This window comes from Cololabis saira, chromosome 7, assembly GCF_033807715.1.
Source record: "Cololabis saira isolate AMF1-May2022 chromosome 7, fColSai1.1, whole genome shotgun sequence".
In the NCBI taxonomy this organism is placed as follows: domain Eukaryota; kingdom Metazoa; phylum Chordata; class Actinopteri; order Beloniformes; family Belonidae; genus Cololabis; species Cololabis saira.
Window position 1 is genome coordinate 44,198,549 of NC_084593.1, and position 18,627 is coordinate 44,217,175.

Below are 18,627 nucleotides of genomic sequence, written 5' to 3' on the forward strand. Positions count from 1 at the left end.
CAGTGGCCTGCTGCCGTCTGAAGCGGCAAATCCCATCAAATCTGACCAAAAATATGATCTGGTGTCCAGTTTTTGTGAACAAATCTGCATTTAAAAGTAGGGAGGAAGACATTTAAGAGTCAAGCGATGCACTTTATCATTAAAAGAGGTGTGTCTCCAAAACGGTGATGTGATTTTTAATATATCTGCAAACATAAATTTTTTTTGGATAGTACTTTTTTTTTATTGAACACAATTTATAAACAAAAACACACATTTATACAAACTGCTTGTGGAGGAAATACAATACAATTTAAGAAAAGAGAACATATTTTGGGAGGTATCATGAACTAGAGACATACACACAAACAATAAGGTAAACATAAATAAAATTAATAACAAAAACAGTAAGGCATTTTAAGGCAGATAGCTTCGACATTTCAGAAAAAGATTAAAATAAAAGATACCCCGATATATCCGCTATTAATTTTTTTGCAGTTATTTGACTTAATTTTCTTTATAGAGACAAAAAGAAAACGTTCATTTTTCTCCACTTACAACAGTGTATATGATATTTAACCAGTAAAAGAATGACATTAACCAAGAGAGACACTGAATTGTCAATTGTATCTATGTAAAAAATAATATTACCGATTTCTAATTTTGGGATGTCGTTCATTTTTAAAGATAGCCAATTTCCAGAGGTGGTAGTAACGAGTTACATTTACTCTGTTACATTTACTTGAGTAAGTTTTGGGAGATTTTGTACTTTTAGGAGTAGTTTTGAATCACATACTTTGTACTTTTACTTGAGTAGATTTGTGAAGAAGAAACTGTTCCTCTTACTCCGCTACATTAGGCTACGTTGAGCTGTTACTTTTCTTTTATCCCTTTTATCCGCGTACGCGTCAATCTCATGACATCACTGAGTGATTCTTTGGGAAAAATGTTTGTTTTTGCATGTTTTGTCACATTTACACAGACTCAAACACACACAGAGTTTCTATGAGTTCATGTTTGTTCTAGTTCTGCCTGGTTAAAAAAGAAAAGTACAAAGGCTTGAAATGTTGTGCAACTTGTGCTTAATTAATTTTTTTATTCCGTTATTATTTTATTTATTTTATTATTTATTAAAGTACTTGAATTTACTTTAAGATTATTTTAATTTAAGCTATTTTTTATTAATTTATGTTATTATTTTATTGATTTAATTTGCCTGAAGATGATTATTTTGTACTTTTGTCTGTTTCAATGGTTGTGTTAAAAAAATAAATCAGACGTTACTCAACAGTTACTCAGTACTTGAGTAGTTTTTTCACCAAGTACTTTTTTACTTTTACTCAAGTAATTATTTGGATGACTACTTTTTACTTCTACTTGAGTCATATTATTCAGAAGTAACAGTACTTTTACTTGAGTACAAACTTTGGGTAATCTACCCACCTCTGCCAATTTCTAATGTAATATATCTGCTAAAATACAAAGTGGGAACAAGCTTTAGGAGTTGTTATTCGTTTGGAGTTCCACTTTACGTTCGATTTCGGTGGTCCGTGAATGTTGCACGCTTATCTCGCGAGACCACGCTTCCTTGTCAACACCGTACGTGTCTTCCAGACTGGGAGGTTCAGTGATGCGCTTTTTTCCGGATAAATGGTTTATTTCTCCACAACATCAGTGCGTTGATTAATTATCAACATTTTGGAAGTCCCCGAGGACACCGCTGTCCCCCAAAGCTCCTATATCGGCTCTTCCTTGTTCGCAGCTGTGGTGAAGTCTGAAGACTGAAGACCGAGACCTGAAGGAGCCGCAGCCGGAAAACAGCTCCGGTTTCCCGGCTACGGTCCCCCGGTCCCCCCGGTCCCCCCGGTCCCCATGGCGGACGGCGGCTCCCCGGCGGAGTTCTCCCTGCCCACCCCGGCTCTGCCCCCGCCCAGGACCCGCATCTTCAAGATCATCGTGATCGGGGACTCGGGCGTGGGGAAGACCTGCCTCACCTACCGGTTCTGCGCAGGACGGTTCCCCGACAAGACCGAGGCCACGATCGGAGTGGACTTCCGGGAGAGGCTGGTGGGGATCGACGGGGAGCAGATCAAGGTGAGCTGACACCTGTCACAAATAGAAATAAGGGGCGACTGGTTTCAGCAGCGCAGGAGCCAAAATAAGGGACATCCACACAACTTTTTCATAGAAATGGGTTTATTTTATATGAAAAAAACAAACAAAATGCTTTGATTTAAAGTTTAAAGTTCTTTAATAGCATTGAACTTGCATGACTGTACAGACAGACAACCATTTAGCAACTGAAATGCTATGTATGTTCACATCAGGCCAGATGTAGAATATGGTGTAAAAGTTAATTTGTTTCAATAATTCAACTTAAAATGTGAAACTAATATACTACATAGTCTCATTACATGCAAAGCAAGATATTTTAAGCCTTTATTTGTTATAATTTTGATGATTGAATTGTTTATTGATTTCATAAACTATTCTAATTTTTTGAGATTTTTTATTTTTATTTTTGAGATTTATTTATTTTGATTTATTTTATTTTATTTTATTTTATTTTGTATTTTGTTTTTTATTTTCATAAGCTGTGAGCCATAATAACCAAAATTATATCAAATAAAGGCTTGAAATATCTCACTTTGAATGTAGTGGGAAATAATACAACACTGTCTCAGAAAATTAGAATATTGTGATAAAGTTCTTTATTTTCTGTAAGGCAAGGCAAGGCAAATTTATTTATAGAGCACAATTCAACACAAGGTAATTCAAAGTGCTTTACATTGACATTAAAAGCGACAAGACATAATAACAAATAGGTAAGAATAAGAAAAGAAGTAAAATAATAAAAAGCACAAGCTGTTAAAAATAAGGGCAGTAGAATACAGCAAGTAAGTAATGCAATTTAAAAAAAAAAAAAAAAAAAAATGTCATACATTCTGGATTCATTTCAAATCAACTGAAATATTGCAAGCCTTTTATTATTTTAATATTGCTGATTATGGCTTACAGTTTAAGATTAAGGTTCCCAGAATATTCTAATTTTTTGAGATAGGATATTTGAGTTTTCTTAAACTGTAAGCCATGATCAGCAATATTAAAATAATAAAAAGCTTGTAATATTTCAGTTGATTTGTAATGAATCCAGAATGTATGACATTTTTGTTTTTGTAATTGCATTACAGAAAATCACAATATTCTAATTTTCTGAGACAGTCCTGTAAATGTTGTTCATTGGCAATCGAGTTATGGTGCAGCTCAAGTGATATTGCGGAGTAATCCAAAAGTAATGTAACTAGTTACTTTCAGCAACCAGTAACTAAGTAGTGTAAGGGATTACTTTAAAAAAAGTAACTAGTAATATGTAATGGATTACTTTTTTTGAGTAACTACCCCAACACTGGTGGCCACCTGTCATATTGATTGGAAAAAAACTTGGATGCTTCCTAACAAGCTTTTAATCACAAATAAGGTTAAGGAGGTCTCTTACAAAATCATACATAAATATTATCCTGCTAGCCATTACATGCAGAAATTAAAAAAGGACATTAATACGAACTGTTCCTTCTGTAATTTACATCCAGAAACAGTTGTTCCTTTATTCTGGTTTTGCTCTCATTCGAAAAAACTATGGGCAGATATTAGCAAATGTATTATTGACTCTTTCACTATAGATTTTAATTTACATTGGGAAAATGTTGTTTTTGGTTTCCATTGTTTCCCTAAAAAAGAAGAAAATGTTACTTTTTGATACATTTGTTTTTATTTCTTGCCAAATTTCATATTCATTAGAGTACATTTTCAAAGAAAACCTTGCTTTTATGTTTTCCAGAAAGAAATGGAACTTTACTTAAAACTAATCACTAAATCAACAAATGAAAAGGCTGTTAAAACCGTAGACTTGTGTAATATGTATAATCTTCTTGAATAACGAACATCACCCCTGGCACATGTTCTGTATTCTATTTGTATACTGTTCCTGTATACTATTCTGTGATAATTCTTTTAAATAAAGTAATAAAAAAAAGGCTCGCCACCTTTTACAAATACAAATAAGAGACACCCCGATTTCAGCAGCGCAGGAGCCAAAATAAGGGACATTCACGAAACGTATAAACTGCATAGAAATGGGTTTATTTTATATGAAATAACAACATTCTTTGATTTAAAGTTTAAAGTGCTTTAATAGCATTGAACTTGCACAACTGTACAGACACACAACCATACTAGCAACTGAAATGCTACAGGACTGTCTCAGAAAATTAGAATATTGTGATAAAGTTCTTTATTTTCTGTAATGCAATTTAAGAAAAAAAAAAAAAAAAAAAAAAAAAAAAAAAAAAAAAAAAAAATTCATACATTCTGGATTCATTACAAATCAACTAAAATATTGCAAGCCTTTTATTATTTTAATATTGCTGAGTGTTAGTCGCAGCCCTCAGCCACGTCCGGCAGCTCTGAAAGAGCCAAAACAGCTGTCGACAACTTACGCGACCAGGAATCCCCCTCCTATCAGGAGGATGATCAGGAGAAATCCTGCTGTCATAAATCCAATTATGAAGGCATCTTCAATGTCCTCGACAGACAGAATCGCCAAACACAACGGTTTCCAATATTTGTATGAATCCATTGTGTATCCAGCAAAAAATGTCCCATCGGGGCAAGAGGGCTCCCTTACCCCCTCACTACTTGTCGCAAAAATTTGGTCAATTGTTCTGAGAGACCAGTTAATCAATTCCATGATTGTAGAGTTTTGGAGGAGTGAAAAGGAGAGACTCTGAAGAGGAGACAGGACAAAAAGCAGTAGCAGGGCAGATTGATAAGGGAGAGGAGCAGAAAAGCGTCCGCCTTCGTCGAGAGCCGGAAAAAGAGGTTATTGGTGTTTACATGGCCGTGCAAATTCGGGTTATTGCCAATGTTCCGGTTTTAAAAGGGTTATTGATGCATGGAAACGCAGTCAGTGAGAACATGAGGGATTATTACAGGGCACTCCTTGTCTTTCTTAAAGAGATCGGACCGGATATATATATAGGTTCCCCAGTCCCCCCGTCCCCCGGTCCGGACTCAATCCCTGACGTGTTCTTGGTTTGGTTGTGCCTGATCCCCTCCCCTCCCTCCACAGATCCAGCTGTGGGACACGGCGGGACAGGAGCGCTTCCGTAAGTCCATGGTGCAGCACTACTACCGCAACGTGCACGCCGTGGTGTTCGTGTACGACGTGACCAACGCCGGCAGCTTCCAGAGCCTGCCGGCCTGGATCGAGGAGTGCAAGCAGCACTCTCTGGGCACCGAGGTGCCGCGGATCCTGGTGGGGAACAAGTGCGACCTGCAGGACTCGGTGCAGGTGGCCACCGACGTGGCGCAGCAGTTCGCCGACTCCCACTCCATGCCGCTGTTTGAGACGTCGGCCAAGAACCCCGGCAGCCCGGGGGACGGGGGCCCTCGGGGCCAGCGGGACAGCGACCACGTGGAGGCCATCTTCATGACCGTGGCACACAAGCTGAAGTCCCAGAAGCCCCTGGTGCTGAGCCAGCCGGCCGAGGGCCCGGGGGCCCCCGTGGCCCTGGGCCCCGGGGGGGACGGGGGGGCCCGGGGCTGGGGCTGCAGCTGCTGAGGGCAGGGACACGCAGGGATCCGTCAAACACCGGGGGACACGTCTTCACCGCTTGCTTCACTGTTGTCTTGGGTCTTTGTGACGTTCACGTGTCCGTTGGCTGGTCCAGATGCTGGTCTGTCCTGGAACTACTGGAGGTGTGACGGTTAAAGCAGCTTTCCGGTTGGAGGAAAGTGCCGTGTCTGGAACCTGAACACGCAGCGCAGGGGGGCAGCCGACGCCCAGGACCGCGGCTGCATCCGTTCTCACCCCCACCTCGTCTCATCTCCATCGGCAGAGTGAGGACGCGTGACAGTGGTCATCTGGTTGTGCTTCTGCAACCAGCGTAAACATTGAACACTGGCCCACAATGCACTTGTGCAGTATTATAGTTGGAGTGAGATGAAGGAATGCAGCTCAGTGGATAAAGGTTAACCCGTAAAACACAACTGTTGATCAGGTTCTGGACCGGTGAGGAGCTGAGCTACGTACTGGACCTCCTCCAGAGGAACGGCTTGTTTCTGTTGTGTAAACTCGCCATGCAACATTCAGTAATGGCTCTTTTCCATTAGCACCTACTCAGCTCTACTCATCTCAACTGGGCCTGGTTTCTTTTCCATAACAATTCAGCACCTGGAGCAGAAGTAGGAGGTTGGAGAAGCTGCTGTGACGTATTTGATTGTGTATCTAAAAGAAGAAGACAACAACACTAAAGATGTAGAACCTGGAGGAGATGATAGATGTGCTGCTGGGTCTGTGGCTTGTGTTTGATATCAAGTTAAAAAATGAGAGTGAGAGAAGCTTCAAGCAGCAACACTTTTTAATTTTTGTTAGTTTGTCTCTGTGCTGCTGAAAAGTCAGCTGGAGCCGTGAGCAGCTATGAAGAGACAGAGCTCCTGGTAGATCTGGTCGTTCCTTATCTCCGTCTAGATCCCTTTTTAATTCTCTCCTCAGCACCAGGTTTATGAACATCTGCACCTCAGAGTTGGACCAGAAACAGACTTTTGCTGCAATTGCTGTTGGATAAAATGAACAAGAATCTGTCAGAGTCTCTTTCTCTGATTTCCTCCTCCTGACTCAGACGTTTGACTCCAACCCCCCGACCAATCGGTGGCCTGTAGTGTGATGATGTCAGATACAGCTGACTCAGCCGCTTAGAACCTCGGCAGAATAGTTACAGAAAAGTATCTACTCGGCACGTTAGACTAGCGCAGGGGTCGGCAACCCGCAGCTCTAGAGCCGCATGCGGCTCTTTAGCGCCGCCCTAGTGGCTCCTGGAGCTTTTTTTTTCTCTTTTTTTCTTCCTCTTTCCTTTCCTTTTTAATCTCGACATTTCGACTTTTTTCCACAAAATTCGAACTATTTCCTCAACATTTCGACTTTTTTCTCAACATTTCTCCTTTCACCATTTGCCTTCATTCTAAGGCTGATACAAGACTTTTCATTTTTTGCGGCTCCAGACATATTAGTTTTTTGTGTTTTTGGTCCAATATGGCTCTTTCAACATTTTGGGTTGCCGACCGCTGGACTAGTGGGAAAGAACCAAACCGAGTGGAGTCGAGTCGGGCTGAGTAGGTACTGATGGAAAAGCACTAAGTGTCTCTGCGCTGTACACTGGTAGCTTTCACTGCTGCAGCCGTGTCCTCGTGTCCTCGTGTCCCATCATGCACTTCTGTGTCCACAGCTGGTCCTGTGGCTCTGACCCGGTTCTCCCAGGACGACCCGGTTCTCCCAGTACGCCTCTCTCAGGACTCTAACGGAGAGCAGGCAGTGACGGCTCCATAAGTGACCTTTGTTTTATTTCCAGTTCAACAAATTCTGTGTGAAAGACGTGCGTTCAGTGGGGAAGTATAACCGTGCAATAAACTGACCAGAAAACACAGAGAAGTTCATTTATTCATCCTCAGTCGCCATGACAACAGCATGGATGATTGGACATTTGAGTTTTAAATGTGACATGTACAAAAAGATTCAAATCTGACACGGTTGGAGATTCACTGTTGGGTAAATAAAAATAACGTCATGTTGTAAAGATCCGAGTGTCAACGATGCTTCATTTCAATCCTGCGGAGTCGGGCCGGTATGTCTGTCCACATGTGTGTCCCGTCAGGCCAGCCTGCTGTAGGGGGGCAGCCCGGAGCTCGGAGCCTCCTCTTCCTCGGCCGTGTCTCTGCCGGGCTGAGCCGGGGAGTTGAAGAGGCTGCCGTCGCCTCCTGCTGGAAGAAAAGAGAACTACATCACCACACTGATCCCACACGTCTCTTCCACACCGTCATACTTTAACTAGGGAAGAGTATCGGGGCCAGGCAGGAGAAAAATATTTGAGAGGGGAAGATTTTTTTTATTGTGCATTTCGAGAAAAAAGTCGAAATGTTGAAGTACAATTTTTGAGAAAAAAGTCGAAATTTTGTGAATAAAGTCGAAATTTCGAGAATAATCGACTTTTTTCTCAACATTTCCACTTTATTCTCGAAATTGTATTTCAACATTAATTTGATTAACATTTCGACTTTTTTCTCGACATTTTGACTTTTTTCTCGAAGTGCACAATAAAAAAAACTTCCGTACAACTGTCACGAATAAGAAAAATAGGGGTAAGAAAGAAAAGAGAAGAAAATAAGAGAAGAGATAAGATCGGCAGGTGAACCGGCAGCTGAGGAAAAGTTATGATGCAAACTTCAAGATGATGATTTGAATGAGGCAAAATAACATGCTTTTTCTCTCAAATATATTGTTATAATCCTTTGTTTCAGATGTACTGTCATTATTTTCTGTATAAAAATCGAATTTGGTGTTTTTTTTTCAAACTGGAGTCTTAAAAAAGAGGGGGTGGTGTTATATTGGGGCCGATACGGTAATATCTGAAGGAGTTAATGGCAGCAACCAAATCTGAGCCCGCCGACTCCACGTGCACTGAGGGTTTAACACAGCAAAATGTTTTAGAGCCATATTGGACCAAAAACACAAAAAACTAATATGTCTGGAGGCGCAAAAAATGAAAAGTCTTGTATCAGCCTTAGAATGAAGACAACACATGCTGCATGTAGCTATGTTAGTTAGAACTGGGGGAAGATTTTTTTTTTCATTATGCACTTCGAGAAAAAAGTCGAAATGTCGAGAAAAAAGTCGAAATGTTGAGAAAAAAGTTGAAATGTCGAGAAGTCAAAATTTCAAGAAAAAAGTTGAAATGTCGAGATTATAAAGGAAAGGAAAAATGAAGAAAAAACAGAACAGAAGGTAAAAAAAGAAGAAAAAAGAAAAGAAAAAAAGGAAAAAAAAGGTCAAATATTTCTGAAAAAGCTCCAGGAGCCACTAGGGCGGCGCTAAAGAGCCGCATGCGGCTCTAGAGCCGCGGGTTGCCGACCCCTGGTTTAACATCTTAACTTGAGGATTATGGAGCCACACAGATATTTCTGCGTCATATTGTGTGGACACCGGTCTAAACAGGCCATAGGCAGGTTCAACACCTGAACCCCCCGCGGGCTCCACCGTACCGAGACTACGCAGGTGCTCAGGTTTGGTGTCAGCAGAACCATAGACATATATACGGAGACGCCCCATCGAGTGGTTTTGCCCACTGTTTATCCACAATATATATCCCCCTCACAAAAATAAGAAAAATATAGAAACATATTTTCTCATCAACAAAGCATATTTATAAATATATTCATAAACATATTTAAAAATTTTCAAGTAACAAAATAACATATTTGAACCATTTTTCAGATTTTTTCAGTTATTATATTGTCTGAAAAATGGTTCAAATGTAATTTTATTGTCTGAAAAATGGTTCAAATATGTTATTTTGTTATTTGAAAATTTTTAAATTTGTTTTGTTGATGAGAAAATATGTTTCTGTATTTTTCTTATTTTTGTGAGGGGGGATATATATTGTTTTTCCGCACTACCTTGTTCTCTATAGCTGATATAACATGAATTACTCCTATGTGGGATCAATAAAGTTCTTATTTTTTCCATCTGAGAAAATTAAATATATTATATTTGGTGCCTAACTGTTTCCAAGTATATTAGTGCGTGTGTGAATGAATAAATGAGACGTAAAACGTACATTTCTTTGTAGAAAGGCGCTTTATGAAAATAAGTCAATTTACTTGTAGTTTACAGCGCAGTCTTGAACATCCAATATGGCGGCGTCATTGACGTATCACAGCAGCTCCATGGGAGGAGGAGGAGAAATGTCTCTGGTGCAGAGCAACATCTACCATCGTCTTACCTTGCCAGGCGACCACCATCTCGGTGTCTCCGGGGTCGCTCTGAGGAACCAGGGTCTCCTGGAACACACAACACACACGCCTCACTAGCAGCTCCAACACAACCAACCCTCACAGTCTGGTTATTCACTTCCTGTTTTATTTTGAAACCCATGTCTTTGTGTTTAAGTTCTGGTTTGACCTTCCTGTTTCCACCTGTCCTGATTGTCTGCACCTGTGTCTCGTTAACCCTTCTATTCTGTATATCTGGTCTGGTCTTTCCTGCTGCTCCGTACTGGTTCCTCCCTCCGTGTTCCTGTGAGGCTTTTTAGTTTTTGGCTCGTACGTTTCTTTTTGTCAATCCCGCTAAGCAGTGCTTTTCTCTGATTTAAGTTAATAACTCACCATCCTTGGAACTCCTGCATTTGGGTCCTATCTACAACTCAACGTTACACCAACAACCCATCCAGATATCTGCTGGAAGATGTGACACCCCCCCCCCATTTAGGAAAATGTTATTTCTATAGTGTCTATTACAACAGAAGTTGTTTCTAGGCGCTTTCCAGGGACCAGAACATAAACCCACGAGCAAAAACACATTTAAGTGTTTAAAAGCATGTTCTTTTGAGAAAGACTACACTTGAATTTACACATTGGTTCCTCCAGAGTTCCTAAAATGCAACAATCTGGAGGAACTTGGGTGCTTGGGTGCACCATAAGTCTGGCTTTACATACTGTAGTCTTGTTGAAACTTGGTAAAGTAAATGAAATAAAGATCGTCAGCTGATACTCCAACTAGAGAGAAAAGTCAGGGAACAGCATAATGACTTTAGATGTGAGGCTGGTGTTACAGCTTGATGAACCGACGCAGGGGAACACATCTTTACTTCTCCTAACTGCAGCTCTTACCAGGCCAGTCCTGCTGTCATAGCAACGGCAGCGGGGGAGGCTGCGGCAGCCGGCGTAGGCGATGAGGCCGGAGAGCAGCAGGCTGACGGAGCAGCTCAGGAGGATGGTGGCGTTGGCTCCCTTCACCATCCGGTGGAGCACGAAGGTCTGCACACAAACAACCACAGTTTACAACACCACTGCTGCTGCTGGGTTTGACTGGAGATCAGAGTTTAACCCTGGTGCTGTCTACAGGTCAAGGGAGGGAGGGAAGGAAGGAAGGAAGGAAGGAAGGAAGGAAGGAAGGAAGGAAGGAAGGAAGGAAGGAAGGAAGGAAGGAAGGAAGGAAGGAAGGAAGGAAGGAAGGAAGGAAGGAAGGAAGGAAGGAAGGAAGGAAGGAAGGAAGGAAGGAAGGAAGGAGAGAGCAGGAGGAAAGAAGGGAAGAAGGAAGGGAGAAAAGAAGGGAAGAAGGAAGGGAGAAAAGAAGGGGCGCGCTCTCTGGTATTTGAGACTCAACGTACTTCGATGGTAATTAATTTCAAATCGACATGCAAATAACTAGTCCTGTCCAGCGAACCATCTGGGCATCTTTTTGAAAGTGAATTAGCCGTTCAAAAGTCCCTTTTCATTCTCCATCTTTCAGTTCACCATACTTTTCCTCAGGTACTGAGGAAAAGTATGGTGAACTTTCGAGCGCCTTTCGAGCGCCAGAAATTATATAATGGGCCTTTTTTTTTCTTTTATCCTGTGCGTTAATCGTGCGTTAAAAAAATTGTCGGCGTTAAGAGGACGTTATGTTACGCGTTAACTTTGACAGCCCTAATATATATACATATATATATACGCACATATACATACATGCATACATCCATCCTCCAGATGTTCCCGTGAAAACCACCTGATCTAATAAGACCATGTGACCTCTGTCTCCTCGGCTACCGGTCCTGTCACGGTTGTGTTGGATTATTGGGAGTGTGTGTGTGTGTGTGTGTGTGTGTGTGGATGTGTGTGTTGGGTCGTTGGGAGTGTGTGTGTGTGTGTGTGTTGGGTCATTGGGAGTGTGTGTGGATGTGTGTGTTGGGTCATTGGGAGTGTGTGTGGATGTGTGTGTTGGGTTGTTGGGAGTGTGTGTGGATGTGTGTGTTGGGTTGTTGGGAGTGTGTGTGGAGGTGTGTGTTGGGTCGTTGGGAGTGTGTGTGGATGTGTGTGTTGGGTCATTGGGAGTGTGTGTGGATGTGTGTGTTGGGTTGTTGGGAGTGTGTGTGGAGGTGTGTGTTGGGTCGTTGGGAGTGTGTGTGGTGTGTGTGTTGGGTCATTGGGAGTGTGTGTGGAGGTGTGTGTTGGGTCGTTGGGAGTGTGTGTGGATGTGTGTGTTGGGTCATTGGGAGTGTGTGTGGTGTGTGTGTTGGGTCGTTGGGAGTGTGTGTGGTGTGTGTGGTGGGTGGTTGGGAGTGTGTGTGGATGTGTGTGTTGGGTCGTTGGGAGTGTGTGTGGTGTGTGTGTTGGGTCATTGGGAGTGTGTGTGGTGTGTGTGTTGGGTCGTTGGGAGTGTGTGTGGTGTGTGTGTTGGGTGGTTGGGAGTGTGTGTGGTGTGTGTGTTGGGTCATTGGGAGTGTGTGTGGTGTGTGTGTTGGGTCATTGGGAGTGTGTGTGGATGTGTGTGTTGGGTCGTTGGGAGTGTGTGTGGATGTGTGTGTTGGGTCATTGGGAGTGTGTGTGGATGTGTGTGTTGGGTCGTTGGGAGTGTGTGTGGATGTGTGTGTTGGGTCATTGGGAGTGTGTGTGGATGTGTGTGTTGGGTCGTTGGGAGTGTGTGTGGATGTGTGTGTTGGGTCGTTGGGAGTGTGTGTGGTGTGTGTGTTGGGTCGTTGGGAGTGTGTGTGGATGTGTGTGTTGGGTCGTTGGGAGTGTGTGTGGTGTGTGTGTTGGGTCATTGGGAGTGTGTGTGGTGTGTGTGTTGGGTCATTGGGAGTGTGTGTGGAGGTGTGTGTTGGGTCGTTGGGAGTGTGTGTGGAGGTGTGTGTGTTGGGTCGTTGGGAGTGTGTGTGGATGTGTGTGTTGGGTCGTTGGGAGTGTGTGTGGATGTGTGTGTTGGGTCGTTGGGAGTGTGTGTGGTGTGTGTGTTGGGTCGTTGGGAGTGTGTGTGGTGTGTGTGTTGGGTGGTTGGAGGTGTGTGGATGTGTGTGTTGGGTGGTTGGGAGTGTGTGTGGAGGTGTGTGTTGGGTCGTTGGGAGTGTGTGTGGAGGTGTGTGTTGGGTCGTTGGGAGTGTGTGTGGAGGTGTGTGTTGGGTCGTTGGGAGTGTGTGTGGAGGTGTGTGTTGGGTCGTTGGGAGTGTGTGTGGAGGTGTGTGTTGGGTCGTTGGGAGTGTGTGTGGTGTGTGTGTTGGGTCATTGGGAGTGTGTGTGGTGTGTGTGTTGGGTCGTTGGGAGTGTGTGTGGTGTGTGTGTTGGGTCGTTGGGAGTGTGTGTGGTGTGTGTGTTGGGTCGTTGGGGGAGTGTGTGTGGAGGTGTGTGTTGGGTCGTTGGGAGTGTGTGTGGATGTGTGTGTGTGTTGGGTCGTTGGGAGTGTGTGTGGTGTGTGTGTTGGGTGGTTGGAGGTGTGTGGATGTGTGTGTTGGGTCGTTGGGAGTGTGTGGTGTGTGTGTTGGGTCGTTGGGAGTGTGTGTGGTGTGTGTGTTGGGTCATTGGGAGTGTGTGTGGATGTGTGTGTTGGGTCGTTGGGAGTGTGTGTGGTGTGTGTGTTGGGTCATTGGGAGTGTGTGTGGTGTGTGTGTTGGGTCATTGGGAGTGTGTGTGGTGTGTGTGTTGGGTCATTGGGAGTGTGTGTGGAGGTGTGTGTTGGGTCATTGGGAGTGTGTGTGGAGGTGTGTGTTGGGTCATTGGGAGTGTGTGTGGATGTGTGTGTTGGGTCGTTGGGAGTGTGTGTGGTGTGTGTGTTGGGTCGTTGGGAGTGTGTGTGGATGTGTGTGTTGGGTCGTTGGGAGTGTGTGTGGTGTGTGTGTTGGGTGGTTGGGAGTGTGTGTGGAGGTGTGTGTTGGGTCGTTGGGAGTGTGTGTGTGTGTGTGTTGGGTCGTTGGGAGTGTGTGTGGATGTGTGTGTTGGGTCGTTGGGAGTGTGTGTGGAGGTGTGTGTTGGGTGGTTGGGAGTGTGTGTGGGTGTGTGTGTTGGGTCGTTGGGAGTGTGTGTGGAGGTGTGTGTTGGGTCGTTGGGAGTGTGTGGTGTGTGTGTTGGGTCGTTGGGAGTGTGTGTAGAGGTGTGTGTTGGGTCGTTGGGAGTGTGTGGTGTGTGTGTTGGCCAGTACCACGTGAGGACTGTCGTGGTGGTGAAACACGTCTTCATCCTCCTCCCCGTAGGTGAGGGTGAGGGACGAGTAGCCCCCTATGACGACTGCAGCTGCACAGGACAGTCCAGCGGCCGCCAGCATCGCCCACACCTGAGGACACACAGTTCCCCCGCGTCACAACTCTAAGAGAGTGACATGTCTACAGTTGTGTTTGTTGGTGCACATGTTTTACATAATTATTACCACAGGAAACCTGGCTGTTCTTGAAAGAAGGTTGACATGTCATTGGGAGGAATTCAGGCAGGCGGGTGGGAAAAGGTAGGCACGTTTAAGAGAAAAGCTGTTAAAGCAGGCTAACATTCAGAACTCCTCAGACTTACCAGCAGTGCGTTTTTCTTCTGGGAGGCAAACAGCGCCAAAACACCAGGAGATGCCATGATCTGAAAGTTAGAAGATATGAATGAAGGAACATCCACACCCATCATCCCTGACAGTTCACACCACACACACGACTGATGGATGGATGGATGGATGGATGGATGGATGGATGGATGGATGGATGGATGGATGGATGGATGGATGGATGGATGGATGCATGGATGGATGGATGGATGGATGGATGGATGGATGGATGGATGGATGGATGGATGGATGGAGCACAGATGCACCAGACTAGGGTTGCCACCCGTCCCTTGAAATACGGAATTGTTACGTAATTGTGAATTAAAAGTTGCGTTCTGTATTGAACCAATACAGACACATATTATACTCTTATTTATTGATATCATAATATACAGGTGAAGGTCTGAAAATTTGAATATATTGCAAAACAAAATTGAGAAATACTTTATTTTAGCTCCCTGGGTTTATTTTGCTAGCTCGATTTACACGTCAGTACGTATCAGGAGTATCAGAGGCCAGGCAGGAGAAAAAATATTTGAGAGGGGAAGATTTATTTTTATTGTGCACTTTGAGAAAAAAGTCCAAATGTCGAGAAAAAAGTCAAAATGTCAAGATTAATGTTGAAATGTCGAGAAAAAAGTTGAAATGTAGAGATTAATGTTGAAATAAAATTTTGTGAATAAAGTCGAAATGTCGAAATGAATGTTGAAATACAATTTCAAGAATGAAGTCAAAATTTCGTGAATAAAGTTGAAATGTTGAGAAAGAAGGCGAAATTTCGACTTTATTCACGAAATTTCGCCTTTATACTAGAAATTGTATTTCAACATTAATCTCGACATTTTGACTTTTTTTCGAAGTGCACAATAAAATATTTTTTCTCCTGCCTGGCCCTAATACTCTCCCATATGACGGAGTATTAAGGCCAAACTAAGACAAAAAAAATGGAAATTACGAGAAAGAAGTCATAATAATATGACAATAAAGTCGTAAAATTACGAGAATAAAGTCATAAGATTATGAGAATAAAGTCGTAATATTTTTAGAATAAAGTCGTAATATTACGAGAATAAAGTCGTAATATAAAATATATTATAAATATATAAATATAACTTCATAAGATGCTCAATATTCCTCATTTTAACACAGGGAGAAGATGCTCTTCCTGTTAGAGTTCTCATAAATTATATTCTCATAATATTACAATTTTATTCTCATAATATTACGACTTTATTCTCATAATATTACGATTTTATTCTCATACATTACGACTTTATTCTCGTAGTATTACGACTTTATTCTCATACATTACGACTTTATTCTCATAATATTACGACTTTATTCTATTACAACTTTATTCTCGCAACATTATGACTTTATTTTCGTAATTTTGCGACTTTATTCTCGTAATATTATGACTTTATTCTCAGAAATTACGACTTTATTCTTGCAATATTACGACTTTATTCTCATAATATTACAATTTTATTCTCATAATATTACGACTTTATTCTCATAATATTACGATTTTATTCTCATACATTACGACTTTATTCTCATAATATTACGACTTTATTCTATTACAACTTTATTCTCGCAACATTATGACTTTATTTTCGTAATTTTGCGACTTTATTCTCGTAATATTATGACTTTATTCTCAGAAATTACGACTTTATTCTTGTAATATTACGACTTTATTCTCATAATATTACGACTTTATTCTATTATGACTTTATTCTCGCAGCATTATGACTTTATTTTCGTAATTTTACAACTTTATTCTCATAATATTATGACTTTATTCTATTACAACTTTATTCTCGCAAAATTATGACTTTATTTTCGTAATTTTACGACTTTATTCTCATAATATTATGACTTTATTCTCGTAATTTCCAAAAAAAAATGTTGTCTTAGTTTGGCCCTAATACTCTGTCGTACTTCCTACCTCAGACACCCAGTTTTCTTCTCCAGAGAGTTGTACTGTGTGCTCCCCTGAGCCGCTGTTACCGGCCCTGCCGGCCCTGTACAGGTGCTGAGTGAACCTCACCAGTGCCCCCCACAGCGGGGTGCGGCTGCCGCTCAGCGGGGTGTTCCTGCGGAACGCCGCGTCCATGACCCCGCAGACGGCGCAGAGCCCCGCGCAGGCGACCTGGAGGACGCCCAGGACCAGCACGCTCCTCTGGTTGAAGATAAAGTACCGGTATCGGTCCATGACCGGGGGCCGTTATCCCAGCGGGGCCGGCGCTCAGCGCTGCTCAGGTGTTTGTGACAGAAACATTAGTGGACCTGGACGCTCAGCGTCCGTCCGCAGTTCCGTGTCCGAGGATGACGCCGCCCTGCCGGGCAGCAGGAAGAGGAAGGTTTATCCATTAACCTGCAGACCAGCCGCAGGTGGAGAGGAGGGGCAGGGCCCTCAGTCTGGACTTGCAGGTGGAGGTGGCGGCCGTGGCCCTCAGTGTGGGCTCGCAGGTCTCGTACACTAAACCACTTCACTAACAACTAGGGTTGCCAACTCCCTGAAAAGTAAATAAGGGGCACCTCATCGAAGTATTCTCTCCATAAAAAATATTTGAGAGGGGAAGATTTTTTTTTATTGTTCACTTAGAGAAAAAAGTCAAAATGTTGAGAAAAAGTTTAAATGTCGAGATTAATGTTGAAACACAATTTCAAGAATAAAGTCGAAATTTCGTGAATAAAGTCGAAATGTTGACTTTTTTCCCGACATTGTACTTCAACATTAATCTCGACATTTCGACTTTTTTCTCGAAGTGCATAATGAAAAAAAATCCTCCTCTAAAATATGATTTTTGTTTTCCTCCTGTTCATGCAACAGTTGAAAAAACAGTTTTAATAACACTAACCCAAATCAATATCGGAATCAAATCAAATCGTGAACATTGATTCTGAATCTTAATTGAATCTGATTCTTAACTGGAATAGAATCGATTCTTAACATTTGAATGGATCCCCAGCCCTGCTAAAGATGCGTGCTATGATCCGTTATTCTCACAACACACAGATACTGTTAAAATGTATTTTAAATACGAGAACAAACTAAAACCACATTTGTCTGAATGAATGGTGAATGAATGGGAAGCAACAGGCCAACTTAGACAACTGCTTTCAGTTATGCACATTGATAAATGGTGTTTGAAAGTGCATTTTGTTTGCGGATTGATTTATTGGAGCTACAAAGAGTACAAAGTTTGTGGGCCGACACACTTTTGATAACCTGCAATAAGGAACTGATTGCACTATGAATGGGATTCCTGCCCATGATTGTGTTGAATGCGTGTTAAGAGCTGCACGTTGTAGTGTTATATAAGGATTATGAGTCACTTCTTACTTATCTTTGGACCACTTTATTAAAACTTGGTAACAACTTAAAGCAGCACTATGTAACCTTTCCACCTTAATATAATATTTCCAGAGTCATTGTGATGGTACATCAACTTCCAACAGGTATAATGAACCTCTGTCATGGTCTGAGGGGTCTGTATCGCCTTCACTGGCACTATGTAACTTTGAGGAGCATGGTAGGAACCCTTCCACACTAAAAAACTACAAATCTTTACGGCTTTGACTGCTTTACGGCATACGTCACTTCCCCCTCCTTCCCGATTCGCAGTCGAGACGAAAATGGGCGGGGCTTGGAGCGCAGAGCTCAGCAGAAGCTGGTAACCCGTTGCTGCGTTGTGGCTGCAGCAGCTCCACACACAACAGACGTGGAGAAAAGATCGCTAATGGTTTAACTTTTCACCACTTTCCTGCTCGGAGGCAGAACCACGGAGGCCAAGTATCTGATATAACAGAGTAAAAGAGTGAAAGAGTCGTCGGCTCGGTTGGATCGCGGCTGTAACGACCAAACATAACCTTCCACAATAAACAAACTAACACGCACACAGACCGGGTCGGATCAAAACACAGGTTTTATTCCCCACTTCTCCAGCTAAACGCAGTTGCTGGCCAGCTCTCTGCGGTGCAATTAACCCCAATCTTCAGATAAAACTAGTTTGTTGAGGAAAAAATATTAACTCTTATTTGTAGCTGCAGAGGAAAAAAATAATCTCACGAGGAAAACAAAAATATTGCTCACGCCTCGGAGCCTCTTCACCATAATATAGCAGTCAAAAAAAAAAGAAGAGAAGTAAGAGGGATACAAAACATGTACTGTATGTTGTACTATTATACAAATTCATTGAAACACATGGCGAGTCAAACATTTACCAAAGCAGCTGCCAAACACTCCTAAACAAGGT

The 18,627-nt window shown here is 42.5% G+C and overlaps 2 protein-coding genes across 5 annotated transcripts; one reads left to right on the forward strand and one right to left on the reverse strand.

Moving 5' to 3' along the window:
* The first annotated feature begins 1,502 nt into the window (after positions 1-1,502).
* Positions 1,503-7,902, forward strand: rab33ba (RAB33B, member RAS oncogene family a). The gene is made up of 2 exons (XM_061725939.1): positions 1,503-2,073; positions 5,108-7,902. The coding sequence occupies exons 1-2, from the start codon at positions 1,852-1,854 to the stop codon at positions 5,597-5,599; spliced, it is 714 nt and encodes a 237-aa protein (XP_061581923.1). The 5' UTR covers positions 1,503-1,851; the 3' UTR covers positions 5,600-7,902.
* Positions 7,457-16,708, reverse strand: zgc:113425 (uncharacterized protein LOC541425 homolog). 4 transcript variants are annotated; one of them, XM_061725937.1, is made up of 6 exons: positions 16,416-16,708; positions 14,341-14,400; positions 13,979-14,110; positions 10,699-10,845; positions 9,813-9,870; positions 7,457-7,794 (listed from the first exon to the last, which is right to left on the reverse strand). In XM_061725937.1, exons 1-6 carry the CDS (start codon positions 16,578-16,580, stop codon positions 7,685-7,687), a joined length of 672 nt encoding a protein of 223 aa, XP_061581921.1. In that variant the 5' UTR covers positions 16,581-16,708; the 3' UTR covers positions 7,457-7,684. The 4 variants fall into 4 exon arrangements, with proteins under 4 accessions (XP_061581921.1, XP_061581920.1, XP_061581918.1 ...); XM_061725936.1 differs by having other exon boundaries at positions 7,457-7,791; positions 16,314-16,708; XM_061725934.1 differs by having other exon boundaries at positions 16,314-16,708.
* Positions 16,709-18,627: the final 1,919 nt, after the last annotated feature.

Bases quoted from the DNA above. Each gene is read 5' to 3' on its own strand.
- rab33ba (XM_061725939.1), top strand. From the start codon at position 1,852: ATGGCGGACGGCGGCTCCCCGGCGGAGTTCTCCCTGCCCACCCCGGCT. The intron at 2,074-5,107 runs GTGAGCTGACAC...CTCCCTCCACAG, and splicing joins TCGACGGGGAGCAGATCAAG to ATCCAGCTGTGGGACACGGC.
- zgc:113425 (XM_061725934.1), bottom strand. From the start codon at position 16,580: ATGGACCGATACCGGTACTTTATCTTCAACCAGAGGAGCGTGCTGGTC. The intron at 14,401-16,313 runs GTAGGAAGTACG...TCTAACTTTCAG, and splicing joins AAGAAAACTGGGTGTCTGAG to ATCATGGCATCTCCTGGTGT. The intron at 14,111-14,340 runs GTAAGTCTGAGG...GTGTGTCCTCAG, and splicing joins AGAAGAAAAACGCACTGCTG to GTGTGGGCGATGCTGGCGGC.